At 35.9% G+C, this 12,290-nt stretch overlaps 2 protein-coding genes across 2 annotated transcripts; both read right to left on the minus strand.

Annotated features, from left to right (window-relative positions):
- Positions 1-154: 154 nt before the first annotated feature.
- Positions 155-6,533, minus strand: LOC129322765 (ATP-dependent DNA helicase DDM1). Its single transcript, XM_054969137.1, has 16 exons — positions 6,359-6,533; positions 6,150-6,220; positions 5,689-5,922; positions 5,512-5,595; positions 4,919-5,265; positions 4,640-4,829; positions 4,358-4,533; positions 3,793-3,862; positions 3,522-3,711; positions 3,175-3,267; positions 2,990-3,084; positions 2,786-2,905; positions 1,850-1,969; positions 1,655-1,753; positions 1,443-1,553; positions 155-833 (listed from the first exon to the last, which is right to left on the minus strand). The coding sequence occupies exons 2-16, from the start codon at positions 6,210-6,212 to the stop codon at positions 621-623; spliced, it is 2,205 nt and encodes a 734-aa protein (XP_054825112.1). The 5' UTR covers positions 6,213-6,220; positions 6,359-6,533; the 3' UTR covers positions 155-620.
- Positions 6,534-8,243: 1,710 nt separating this feature from the next.
- On the minus strand, positions 8,244-12,290 carry LOC129322923 (sulfite exporter TauE/SafE family protein 3-like). Its single transcript, XM_054969388.1, has 12 exons — positions 11,848-12,290; positions 11,543-11,702; positions 11,224-11,424; positions 10,872-10,936; positions 10,735-10,771; positions 10,216-10,265; positions 10,049-10,135; positions 9,803-9,853; positions 9,437-9,658; positions 9,235-9,328; positions 8,642-8,782; positions 8,244-8,548 (listed from the first exon to the last, which is right to left on the minus strand). Exons 1-12 carry the CDS (start codon positions 12,073-12,075, stop codon positions 8,466-8,468), a joined length of 1,419 nt encoding a protein of 472 aa, XP_054825363.1. The 5' UTR covers positions 12,076-12,290; the 3' UTR covers positions 8,244-8,465.

Here is a 12,290-nt window from a genome sequence, read left to right on the forward strand (position 1 = left end):
CAACACGCCATAAAAGGCATCCGCTATTTTTTGGCAGTAGGGAGAAAAAAGAAGACTCACTAGTGTTTTGAGTTTGTTCTTGATATTATTATTATTATTATTAACGATGATTCACATTTTCATTACAAAAAATGCCATAAAAGAATAATCCGGATGATGACACAGCACAAGACAGCTAAACCAATTGAAAATCAGCTGCACATACAAGCGTTTGACTAGTCACTGACTCACTGGGTGCATCAGAATCATATTGCCCAAGACCCCATGACCGCTTAAGATATTACATATATAGTAACAGTAGAAGCACTTCGTCATTGAACAGAATGTCTTCGAGGGTAAAAGAGCCCAAAAATAGTTGAATATAGGAGCATCATTCCTGAACGATAATCAATCCCGTTTAGAACATTTACAAAATGAGAGCCATTTAGTGGCTCTGAACGCCGAATGCTCATCAAAGTATCATTCCTTATCTAGCTCATTTCAACGCATACAAAATGAAAGAGCTATTCCACTAATTGTGAAACATCATTCCCTGAGACTAACTCGAAAAGCAGTTATCTAATGTTACTGCAAAAGGAAGTATTTTCCAAAAGTATCTTGGGCCATGCAGATAAGAGAAATTAGCTGTTAAGAGTAGAAAGCATGCTCCCGGTAGGAATCACCACCTCCCATCCAGGCCCTTTAAGAGGAATCTTGCTCGGACAATTTAAGTTACCAGAGATAAGATCACTGCGATCCAAAAGCTTCTCTAAGTCTTCATCACTAATATCTGTTTGGATCGCTTTGTCTTCAGCAGATTCTTCCTCTTGAAGCAATTCCAACAATTCCTCATCCTTAAATCAGATCATGTACAAATTCCAAATTAAAACATGACAACAATAGCAGAGAAATTATCTCAATCCCAACACAAGAGACCCTATGGCCAGAATTTCCAGTCCTAATGTCCTCTTCATACTTCCCAACTTCATTACTGGGAGAGATCCCACACCCATGCTTTATTATACTATCAGACCCATTAAATCATGGTAAACCAATGCTCCCAAAGATGTCTTGCATCTTTCCAGTCTGATATACATTTATATATATGTATAACCCTTGTATAAACAAGACTAGACCTAGATGTTTACTAGATGGGACAACAGAATGGTGCCTGATTAGTGAGACATATTTTTTACATATTTAATAGACCAAAAAAGGCCATTATATTATGGGCAAGGGGCAGTAAGCTAAAAAAAAAAGGTCATTTTCTTACTATCTATACGCTAGTTTCATAAATACGATGACAACATGAGAAATTAAGGTTTGCTGGACTATAAGATTATTCCATAAAATGCATGCCCACTAACACTGTAAATGTAGTGTGCTTAAGCTTAAACATACACAGAAGATCGTAGGAAAGCAAATTGAGAAATTAATGGAAAAGAAACTGCTAATGGAAAAACCTCTTTGACATCCATAGAGTTGGGTTTCATCCGTTCTTGATGAAATTGCCCCTTTCCAATCACCACATGCTCAAGCTTCAACTTGCTGAAAGCTCTTTTCAACATGCGACCCTGTAAAGAGAGTTCATTATATCCATAATAAATTATCAAGCAACATGCAATTAACATCCTAGTAGGCAAACACCAAACCACAATACAAGGTAGCCATGTACCTCCACAGAGTGAGCTGTTGCAAGCCTGTAGACATGAACAGGCTTAGTTTGACCAATTCTGTGACATCTATCCATGGCCTGTAAATCAATCTGAGGATTCTGGAGCATGAACGAACTTGCGTAAGCAAATTTAACATCAAAGATGCGGAATGCAACATAGCATACAATAAAATTCCCATAAAAAGTTATATATACCCAATCACTGTCATAAATGATACAAGTGTCAGCTGCAGTAAGATTAATTCCCAATCCACCAGCCCTAGTACTGAGAAGAAAGATCCTGTAATTGCTATTCACATCATTGAACTCCTCAATCTGTTAATAAGCAGGTAAAATAAACCAATGAGCACATTGAGTTTTTTTAGGCTAACATGAGTTCAATATAATTCAACCATTGATAACATCACATAATTTAATCCCTGACCAGGATCAATGTTTTTCACAACAGGTGCTAATCTCAGTAGAAGGACTCAGGTCCCTAATTAAACCAATATTTTACATGAACAAAAAACTTGAATTGGACAATAAACCAATGAATTAGCTGCAGTTCCATTCCATTATATTTTACTTTCCAAATTGACTTGCCAAAAAACTGGTCAAAAACCACCTTTCCTTATTTGACAATATCAAAATATTTAGCACTTAATAGTAAAAACATAATGTTAGAAGACTCTACTCAATTTATGTGTAAGCATATAAATAATTATGTCTATTTCAAATATTATTTTACAATAAATGTATTATTGTAAAATATTATACTTTATACTTTTTCCTATACATTTCAAAAATGTTTCAACTGCAGTTCAACTGTGATCAAAGCATCGCACTGTAAATAACTTATTATTGCAATTCAATAAGTGATCTGAATTTAAAAACATTGATACTCTCAAGGAACAACTCGTTAGATGCTCCAGTTTTGTCTGATGCTTCTGAAAAACCCATTCAAGAAATTACAAAGAATTACATGCAGCAAATAATTAAAAGATGAAACTAAACACTTCCTTCTTTGGTAAAAGAGGTGTCAAGGAAACTAACGCAATAATGCAGAAACTAGATTATATTATACAGCAAAACCTAAAATGAATACATAAATTCATCCAAAAAAAAAAATAAAAATTCAAAGGCACAAACCTGTCTTTTCCTTTCATCTAGTTTTACACTGCCATCAATTCTGCAAACTTCAAAGCCCTTTTCACTAAAATAGTAATCCATTATATCCAAAATTTTAGTCCACTGGCTGAAGATCAGAACCTGACAGCAAAGGCAATTACCAGTAAATAACAGCTCTCCAACAAAAGATGTGTACAAATGTAAAAATGATACTTTTAAACATACTTTGTGCTTCCGTTCAAATAAATGAGCCAACAGACGGTCTAGTAAACGGAATTTCCCACATTGTTCAACTATCTCATTGACAGGTGGATAGAGAACTATCAAGAAAGCAAGAATACATCTTGGTCATCATAAAGCATCAATTCCATATAGGAAAAAAAAAACAAAATCAATTTTACAGTGCTTACACGAATCATCAAAGGCTGACTCTAAGAGGTCAGGATGATTACAGTTCTTTCTAAGCTGAATGACCACATTACGAATATTTTTTGAAGCACGTCCTGCAACAGGGCGACATAATACAAAATTGATTTAATAGTTTTCATAATCCAATTTTTAACTGCCAGTCGCAAGATAGACATTATATGTATATATGCCAAAAAACATAAAATCACTGTATTGCATAATTCCTAAGCAGTAAGGAAAAATACAGAGTTTCTTATTCTTTTTAGAAAAATATACATAATTGGAGCACAGGAAAATTATATGAAGAGATATCTTTCTTCTTGATTGGAATAATGAAAACAAATCTCACCCACTGCAGATTTTTCACGGAGATATTTCTCCAATGTCTTGTTAATTAAATGTTCCTGAAAATTCTTCTGATGTTCAGTCATACTGGCATATATTATTATCTCTTTTTTTCGCGGCAACATCTGCTCAACATCACTCTTCATCCTACGGAGAAGAAAGGGGCGCAGAATGGCATGGAGCTTAGCTACCACCTACATGTGATAAAAATCTTAAGCCTTCCGGTTCAAAAATGCAAAGGTAAATCATACAGAAGCTGTCTTATTACCGTATACCTGAGCTCTTCTTCCTTCTTCTAATTCTTCTTTTGTTGCTCCAGTACTGCACTTTCCTGACAGATTGAACCTATAAAGAAATTTGATTAGATTAAGAAAGTAAATTCCAGGTTAACATGTGATGTTTCTAGCTGCAATTGAATAAACTGAAACCAATATTGCCAAATGCAAATAAGCAATCATTTCTACTTCCAAAAAATATAAAACAACAGTCATATGTAAAAATGGAGAACCAACCAGACCTTGCATGATAGAGATTTGATAAAACCACTTGCCATTGGAAAAATGTAAAAGTGGAAGCACCACAGGATTTACAAGAAAGCCATCAAATGGGCCATACAATCAAATGAAAAAAGCAACATAACATTTCTTCAAAAATACCAGAAAGGAAGACTAAATTAACTGGCAAATTCTGTTGTATAAATATAGGTACCATTGGAAAACTGGCCAAACTTCCATTAAATGCTATGCAATTGCTCCAAATTGCTTCCCCTCAATACAGAAACTTAAAGAAACAAGAAAACATGTAATGAACTGAAATGACAAATAAGCAAGGCAAACTAACCATGACTCAAATTCTTCAAGGGATGAGAAAATGTCAGGTAAAATGAAGTTCAACAATGACCATAGCTCAGCCAAGTTATTCTGAAGAGGTGTCCCAGTTAAAAGAAGTTTATTTTCAACTGGTAAGAATTTCAACATCTGGACTAATTTGCACTTTGAATTTTTGAGCCTGTGTCCCTTCATTAAAAAAAATCCAGTTGGTTAGCACACCATAACCAAATCCATTTGAAATATCAAATGAATTCTTGTTGATAAGATGCAACTAAAAAGAAAAGCTCTTTACCTCATCAATTACAACATATTTCCAATGGTAGAACTTGAGATATCTCTTAGCATCATTTAACGCAACTTCATAGGAAGTTATGACTATGGGAAATTTTGGGCCAATTGTTCTGGGCATATGCTTCCTTCGGATCTCATCTCTTTCCTTCTTGTCACCATGGTAAATAATAGTAGTAAGTATTGGAGCAAACCTATGTGCATGCATTGAAGATATTAGGTTACAATATAAAACCATGACAAATTCCAATTGCATGGAAGACAAATTCTATAAAATGTTTACCGGGAAATTTCATTCATCCAATTAGAAAGGGTTGATAGAGGAGCAATTATCAAATATGGGCCATCCAAACCTTTCCCTTTCAGATGTGCAAGAAAACCAATAGTTTGAATTGTCTTCCCAAGACCCATTTGATCAGCCAAAATCCCATTAAGCCCGTTTTGCCACAATGAGATCAACCATTTGACACCCTTCATTTGATATTGCTTCAACTTTCCACCTGTCAAGAGAGGTATAAGCTCTTTCTGCTCCTTATCAATTCTTTCCTCTTCTGTCAGGCTCATATCTTCAGCTCCCTCACTTTCTTTAGATCTTGTAAGCATGGCAGCTACTGCTCTTTTGGCTTTCTTCTGAAATAATTTCAAACATGGTAACATAATTGGTTGCAACATCAAACTAGGTACAAAAATAATCAAATGGAATAAGATAATGTACAAAACTACAAGAGCATGCTTAATCTATATACAGAAGCAAAAGGCAATAACCGGTGCTTCTCACACTTTCTTGGAAAGGTATCAGCAAGAGAAGATTTGATTTTCCCTGACACACTAAGTTAAAAGAAAGGGGAAAAAAAAAAGTAAACATATGGAACTCACATTATTATATTCTGATTTTGCTTTTCTTTTTGAGCCACGGCCCGTCTTTTTCTCAACCGTCTCATCCTCTTGTTCACCCCCATTCTAGGAATCAAAATTCAAATATAAGATTCTGCAAGAAGAAGAAATAAATAGGAATGCATAGAAAGTTGAGACAATAAAAGCACGAGGAAATACAAGTGTGATGTCATCCATTTTCTCCAGTAGAAATTCCGAGTAAAGTTGGGTCTGTGTTAAAAGCTCATCCAACTTGCTAAACTGACTTTCATTAAGCTTTGGTGTTTCCTGTGGCTCATGTTTGGATTCCTCTTCCTTAATTCGAGTTTCCAAAAGCTGTTTTTCCTCTTCTTCCATTGACCTCGATAAAAATGAAGGCTCCTCATTCTTAACATCTACTTCCTCTGTCTCCAACTTCCCATTTGAAAGGAGCAGGGAAAATAGAAACACAAGCCAGGTAAGAAACTTATCGGAAAAGCAGAAACACTATCAGCAGAAAAGCGCAGATAAATTGGGGCTTCCGTTTTAGACTTACTGCACAGTCACGCGGGAAGAAAGACAGTACTTACAAGAAACAAATACTGCCCAGGCAAGCATATACTCACGAGAAAGAACAAGGAGGCCTCTATACGAAACTATACCTCATGCTTTTCTACCAAAGTCGGTGACTTTGCATTTCCATTGCTCTTCACTCCGTTCTCCATTCTGAGCCCTAAAACAAACAAACAACACAAGAAAATGTCCACAGGAGATCAAAAAGGCCAGAAAGAAAAAGGAAGTCGGAGGACACACGCTCCGATCGTTCAACAGCAAGAGTGCTAGGGGGTAATATTTGCACCGGCGAAAATACCTGACAGAGAAATAGTGGAGCAATAGCAGCGGAAAAAAGGAGGAAGGAAATGTGCGATTTGAACAGAAAGGGCTTCTTCTTTCTTGAATCAAAGAGGAATGGAAGCCCAACGGGAGAAGCCAGAGAAGATGGAATTGGACGACGGAAGCTGGAGAAGAATAACAACAGGGAGTGGGGGAACCAGAAGCAAAAAAAGCTTTTAACGGGCGGGAAAGACTACTAGACAAATTGCCCTCGTCTTGTGGCCTTAATTACAGGGAAAACCAAATTTAGACAGTTCATTTTTTTCATTTAGAGAGTGGGGTGGGCTTCCCCACAAAGACGGGACTGGACGCTTCCTCACAGCAGTTATTATTTTTGTAGACTTCTAGTCATAGGCTCCCAATCTGCTATTTATGAGTGATATAATAGTACCCTTCAGTTTTAAATTATAGAATATTTTTTAAAAAAATTAACATTTTAAAACATAAAATATTTTGATAAAAATAAAATTTTATTAATAAAATTTTTTAATATTATCTTTTTTATATATTATCTTTCTTCAATATTATTTCATCAATAAAATATTAAATAAAAAGTATTTTTAAAAGTTTATATTTTTATCTTGAAAAAGTGATATTATAAAATATATTTAATAAATTTTATTAATAATTAAAAATATTTTATAATTTGAAATGAAAAAAAATATAATATAATATCTATATTTGTATAATATTTATTTTACATTCCTCTGGTATGCAATATAGAACATTTTTTATAAAAATTATTAATTGTACTGTAGAGGGATTGTATAAAAAATTATAGGTAATTGTGATAAATTAATTTTAGTTAGAATAATATTAAAAAATTAGTAATATTTTTACTGTTTTAATTATACAAATTATTTTTAATTATTTTCGAGTTTTGGCCCATTTGGCCGGACGTGCCCAGACACAGCGACTCCTCGTGGTTCGTTTCATCCCATCGGGACTGGAACACCTGGTTCTCCATCGAACCTCGATCAAAGCGCTTTTTGAAGTGCCTGAACAAGTTGATGGGCACCAAAAAAAAAAAACTAATGTGCTGGAAAGTGAATCAGGTAGTAGAGATTTGCCTTCTTGAATTAAAAAAGCATCGTATTAAAATTAAGTTGTTGTTCTCATGCGAAAAAAATATTAAATTATTATTTTGATCGTTAACATTAAAAGTCTGGTTCAATCTTCTGGTAACTTTTTTCTTTCTGGAAAATCAACTATTCGATATGAACTGTGCGAGAAGTTGGGAATCCAGTTCATGATCACGCATGACTCACCAAAGTTTGGATAAACTTTTTTTTTTTTTGGGGTCAAAAATAAACGAAAGGTATATAAATTAAACCAAAGGGTGACATCCACGTTTGCTCACGTTTATATTCACGAGAAGCTGAGCTTCAAAGATAACACTAATAAACTAGTGATTCACAAGACACAGATTATAGTTACTTAGAAATGAGCAATATTTCAACTGCCTCTCATAAACCAATCAAAACAATATCGTTGTACAATGTCAAAAGATATCAGTTAAAATTGCTGCAGTATATCCCTATACCCACATCTATTACGAAGATTATCAATCATCAGCATCAATATTGTATCTGATAAGGTACTTTCCATGCAAGAAAATAACAACTAACAAGCAAAGTAATCAGATGCAGCAAGGTCTCGGATTCACCAAGACATGTCATTGGGCTCCATGTGGCCCCTTTCATCGATGTGTAAGCCCATACAAACTGGAAGACGGAATTTTTTTTCAAGCTCCACAACTTCATGCTACCTAGATCTACGCGCTGTTTAAATTTGTCACCTATAAAAACAGTATGCCTTGTCTGATTTTCACTCATATGATGCTCAATATGACTCCAATCACAGGTCTCAAATAACCATTTATTTATACTTTTAGTTGACATTTAATGAACAAAGTGCAAAAAGATTCTACAAAAGAAATGAAAACAAAACAAAAGTAAATTACATAAATATTGCAGAGCCTTTTCTTTGCTTGAAGAAGACGGACAAATGGATGACGGTTTTACCATGTCTGAAACATTGTCGTCCAGAGAAAATTTCCAGAGCCACAGAAACGCGAAATAAGCCTAAGTATGATGACAGAGATTCTCAAACCCCATATACTCCTTATTTTCCATCTTCTCAACCATGCTTTCTATTCCCACTCCACCTGTTACACACACACCCACCCACAGGACATGAGCCAACGAGAATCTCTGAATTAACATTCAAAAAAAAAGATTATGGGGATTAAAGAAAGTACCTAAACTTATAGCGCTGACAAAAATAGTGAGTGCAAGAATGAAGATGATTATGGAAGCTCTGCCCAGGATTGCAATGATCCTCCTCACCACATGCTGCCCAGTGAATGCAGCAACGGTCGCCACCAGCACAAAATATGAAGCTGCAGCAAAGAGCATTACCCCCCCCAACCCCAAAAAAAAAAAAATCAGTGAGTTTCACAGCTTTTGACGTCAAATGACGACAAGTAAACCAAAATAATATCTGCTCCTCTCAAAAAATGACGTTTTTTTTTTTGACCAAACTCAAAAAATGACGTTTAAGAAGAGAAAAATAAGCTATGACGGCAATGAGTATTCACGGGTTATAGCAAAATCATCAATGAGCTGTTACCTTGATTTTTCGAATGAAATTTCAATACAGGGTTGTGAGTTTAGGATTTATTTACATTTTAAATCCAATAAATATACACGAAGAGAAAAGTGACAGAGATTTAAGCTTTCATTTTTTGTGAGGTAATATTTTAGTGTATGCGCTTCGCTGCTAGTTTTTCTTTCTTTTTCATCAACCTGGCTAGTAGGATTTGTTCTGGCTTTATTTTATTTTTCTCCTTACCATAGGGTACTGGGAAGCGATCCAGAATATAATATTGCACCACTGACATGGAGGACGAGAAAGCCATAGCAAAGGTTGAGGTGGCACTTGCAACCTGCGACAGAGAAAACACGTGTTGGCCTTAATTTTTCACGTTAAACTGTTGATGTTCTTTTGGGAACCTTGAAGATCACTAAGTGCACGAGAATGGTTTAGTCAATACCTGAGGAGGAATTCCCATTTCCAGAAAGAGTGGTCCCAAAATAAAACCACCTCCAAGACCAAGCAACCCACCAACCATGCCAGCTATAATCCCACAAGAACAGTAGAGAGAAATTTGATGGACCTTCCAAACTGTTATTTCTTTTCCCTTCGAAGCAATCACTCTTTTTCCTTTGAAAAGGGATACGGCCTCAAAAAGCGTCACAGATATAGCAATGGGAACCTAAAAAAGTTACCGAAAAAAAAAAAAAAGTTGTCATTCCTCTGATTAGTTCTTGGAGCAACACGCGTTACGCAAACTACTGCTAATTGCCTAGTTTTTCCCTGCAGGGAGTGCCTAATGTGTTGATCTTGAATGCTAATTTACCTGCAAGGAATTAAGAATCCAGTACGTGACGGAACAATTTTCAGTGTATGTCTGCATGAGCAGAAAAAGATAGTCACTTAGTCAGTAAACTCGAGGGAAGAACGTAAACTTTGAGTGAATTAGTATAAAACCGATACCGCAAAATTGGAGGTTGAAAGTTGAAAGTTGAAAGTTAGCAGCATTTTATGGATGATTTATGAATTAAAGAGGGGAAAAAGTTGTTGAGGGTACTGATAGCTTGCTTACCTTGACAATCTGAACGACGAGAAAGCCTACCCAAACGTACATAAGGAGTGCTACTTCTTTCCAGTAAATGTTCTGCATTATAGAGACCTGAACACAGTTTGATAAAACTAGGTAAGAATACAGCAAAGTTGCGATGAGAAATGATTCGAAATGACGCTTGGAATTACCTCTTCATCTTGCGCGTCAGCCGGGCCAGCTGGTAGTGATTTATATTCCTCTGGGCAGGCATTCGAAATATTTGGTAAGTAGAATGCTGTTTTAGAATTTGGATTCTCTTGAAAGACTTGAAAGGGATGGGTTTAAAAGATATAAGAATATAGGATGGATCTAAAAGATATAAGAATATAGTTGTAGGTTCTACCTACGTTTATTCATGTGGGTCTCACAGCAATGGACCCCATAATTCTACTTAACGAGATCAGGTTGGTTTTTTTACTTGACAGAGAGTATTTTTTTCTTTCCATGTTAATTAAATAGACGCTGTCACTTGCAGAACTTCAAGATGCAAATATTTTTTCAACTGGGAAACGAACATGTACGGATTCCATTATTCTGATATGAAAGGTCTTATATCATTACAATGTAGTCTTCAATAGTACTTGGTTTCTGACAATTTTTTAGTCAACTTTTGCCCTAGTTTTCAGATACTTTTCTCTTATATAAGCACGTTTATGAGGACTTATCACCTGGTTTAGGCTCTGATTCAATCAGCTTGGCTGCTTCCTGATCAAAATCAATTAGCACATTAATTCTTATAGTCAATAGGGGACATAGGAGACTGATCATTCTAAAGCTTTTAAGTGCAGGATAAAAGTAATTGTACCCTTTTCATCATCGTTTCCTTTTTCCACGTGTCTATGCCTTTGAATAAAGCTTTTGTTGATGTACCTACAATCAATTATATTACGTTGAGAATCAACTAATCCAAATTGAACATCATGAATATATACACAAATGCTAATAGCTCATGTTACACTTACATTATGCCGGCAACGAAAATTTAACGAGTAAAAATCAAATAAAATCATTTCTTTGGTTTCTTGTGGAGAAATAAAAGAAAAGGAAATTAAGAATCTCAGAAAGAGAGAAACAGCATTTGTGTAGCTCTCTTATAAGATATTGGGGGGGGGGGGGAGCATAACGGAACGGGCTTAAAGAAGACAGGAGAATATTACCTAAGAACAGGATAATAAGCAAAACCGTGACCATCCAATCAGCAAACATGACATTAAATGCGACACCGATGCTTATTCCAAGCATTAACATAGGCTGGAAGAGCAAAGCTAAGTCATAATCTATAAGTGGCATCTCCAACGTTGGGTGTCTAAGCCTCAGATTGTAGTATACAGTTGATCCAGCAGCGCCCATGATCATACCTATCATTGCAAAATCACATAACAATATTCAAAACAACTCTGCATGCATGGGAACACGTCGATTTACTGAACATTCTGATCATTCACATCCATGACAATCCCAGAGAACAGTACTAACACTTTGAAATTGCCGTGGAAGACTTAGGGTCAAAACCAACGATCAAAGTGAGCATAGGGACGAAAATGCCTCCACCTCCTACCCCTCCAACGCTGCCTAAAGCTGCTCCGAAAAACCCAATGATTGATCCTACTACAATTTTCCAACCAAACTTCATCTCCTGCAGAAACAACCAGCACCATGCATCTTTAGAGTTGAAGAAAAAAACACATTAGATTCCAAATAAAAATAGCTAAATGATCAGTTGTATGGTCTAACGAGATGCTGCAAGCTCATGGCATGCAAATATTTTCTGATGAACTCACCGGCCAGACAGGTTCGTAGGAAGACCTATCATTCTGCCACATGAATTGAATCACTCTAGCTAGAACACCACTTCTCTCATCATCTCTCTCGACAAGACTGTCTGATTTCTTGTCCTGGATAATTCTCTCGGCTAAAGTGATGTTGCAGATCATGATTAGGCTCCATAATACAACCCATGTTGCTTGTGCTGCTGCTCTCGAAGTTTTCTGGTTCACTTGTATAGCCATGGATGAAGTTTCGAGTTTAGACTACAATGCTGAATATGATGCTTCTCCTCTCCCCTGGGTTTTTCTTTTCCACTGCTTACTGGTTTACGCTTTTACAAGCATGGTGGAGGTTAGGAAATTGCGAGAAGTGAGAAATGCACTTGAGTACTTCTGCCAGTGTGTGTCTTTATAATAATAAATGTGCTCTTTCTGTCTTGTTTTCTCTGGCATCAGTG

Source organism: Prosopis cineraria, unplaced genomic scaffold (genome assembly GCF_029017545.1).
Source record: "Prosopis cineraria cultivar Desert tree isolate PC_DT_omini unplaced genomic scaffold, ASM2901754v1 PC10, whole genome shotgun sequence".
NCBI lineage: Eukaryota > Viridiplantae > Streptophyta > Magnoliopsida > Fabales > Fabaceae > Prosopis > Prosopis cineraria.

What these genes read in the sequence shown, in the direction of transcription:
- LOC129322765 (XM_054969137.1), bottom strand. Translation starts at nt 6,212, where the DNA reads ATGGAGAACGGAGTGAAGAGCAATGGAAATGCAAAGTCACCGACTTTG. An exon ending in CAAAATCAGAATATAATAAT is followed by an intron (nt 5,266 to 5,511) that starts GTGAGTTCCATA and finishes AAATTATTTCAG; the next exon opens with AAGAAAGCCAAAAGAGCAGT. An exon ending in TATTTGAACGGAAGCACAAA is followed by an intron (nt 2,906 to 2,989) that starts GTATGTTTAAAA and finishes CTTTGCTGTCAG; the next exon opens with GTTCTGATCTTCAGCCAGTG.
- LOC129322923 (XM_054969388.1), bottom strand. Translation starts at nt 12,075, where the DNA reads ATGGCTATACAAGTGAACCAGAAAACTTCGAGAGCAGCAGCACAAGCA. An exon ending in AAATGGGAATTCCTCCTCAG is followed by an intron (nt 9,329 to 9,436) that starts GTATTGACTAAA and finishes TCTCTGTCGCAG; the next exon opens with GTTGCAAGTGCCACCTCAAC. An exon ending in TCGCTTCCCAGTACCCTATG is followed by an intron (nt 8,783 to 9,234) that starts GTAAGGAGAAAA and finishes TCTTTGCTGCAG; the next exon opens with CTTCATATTTTGTGCTGGTG.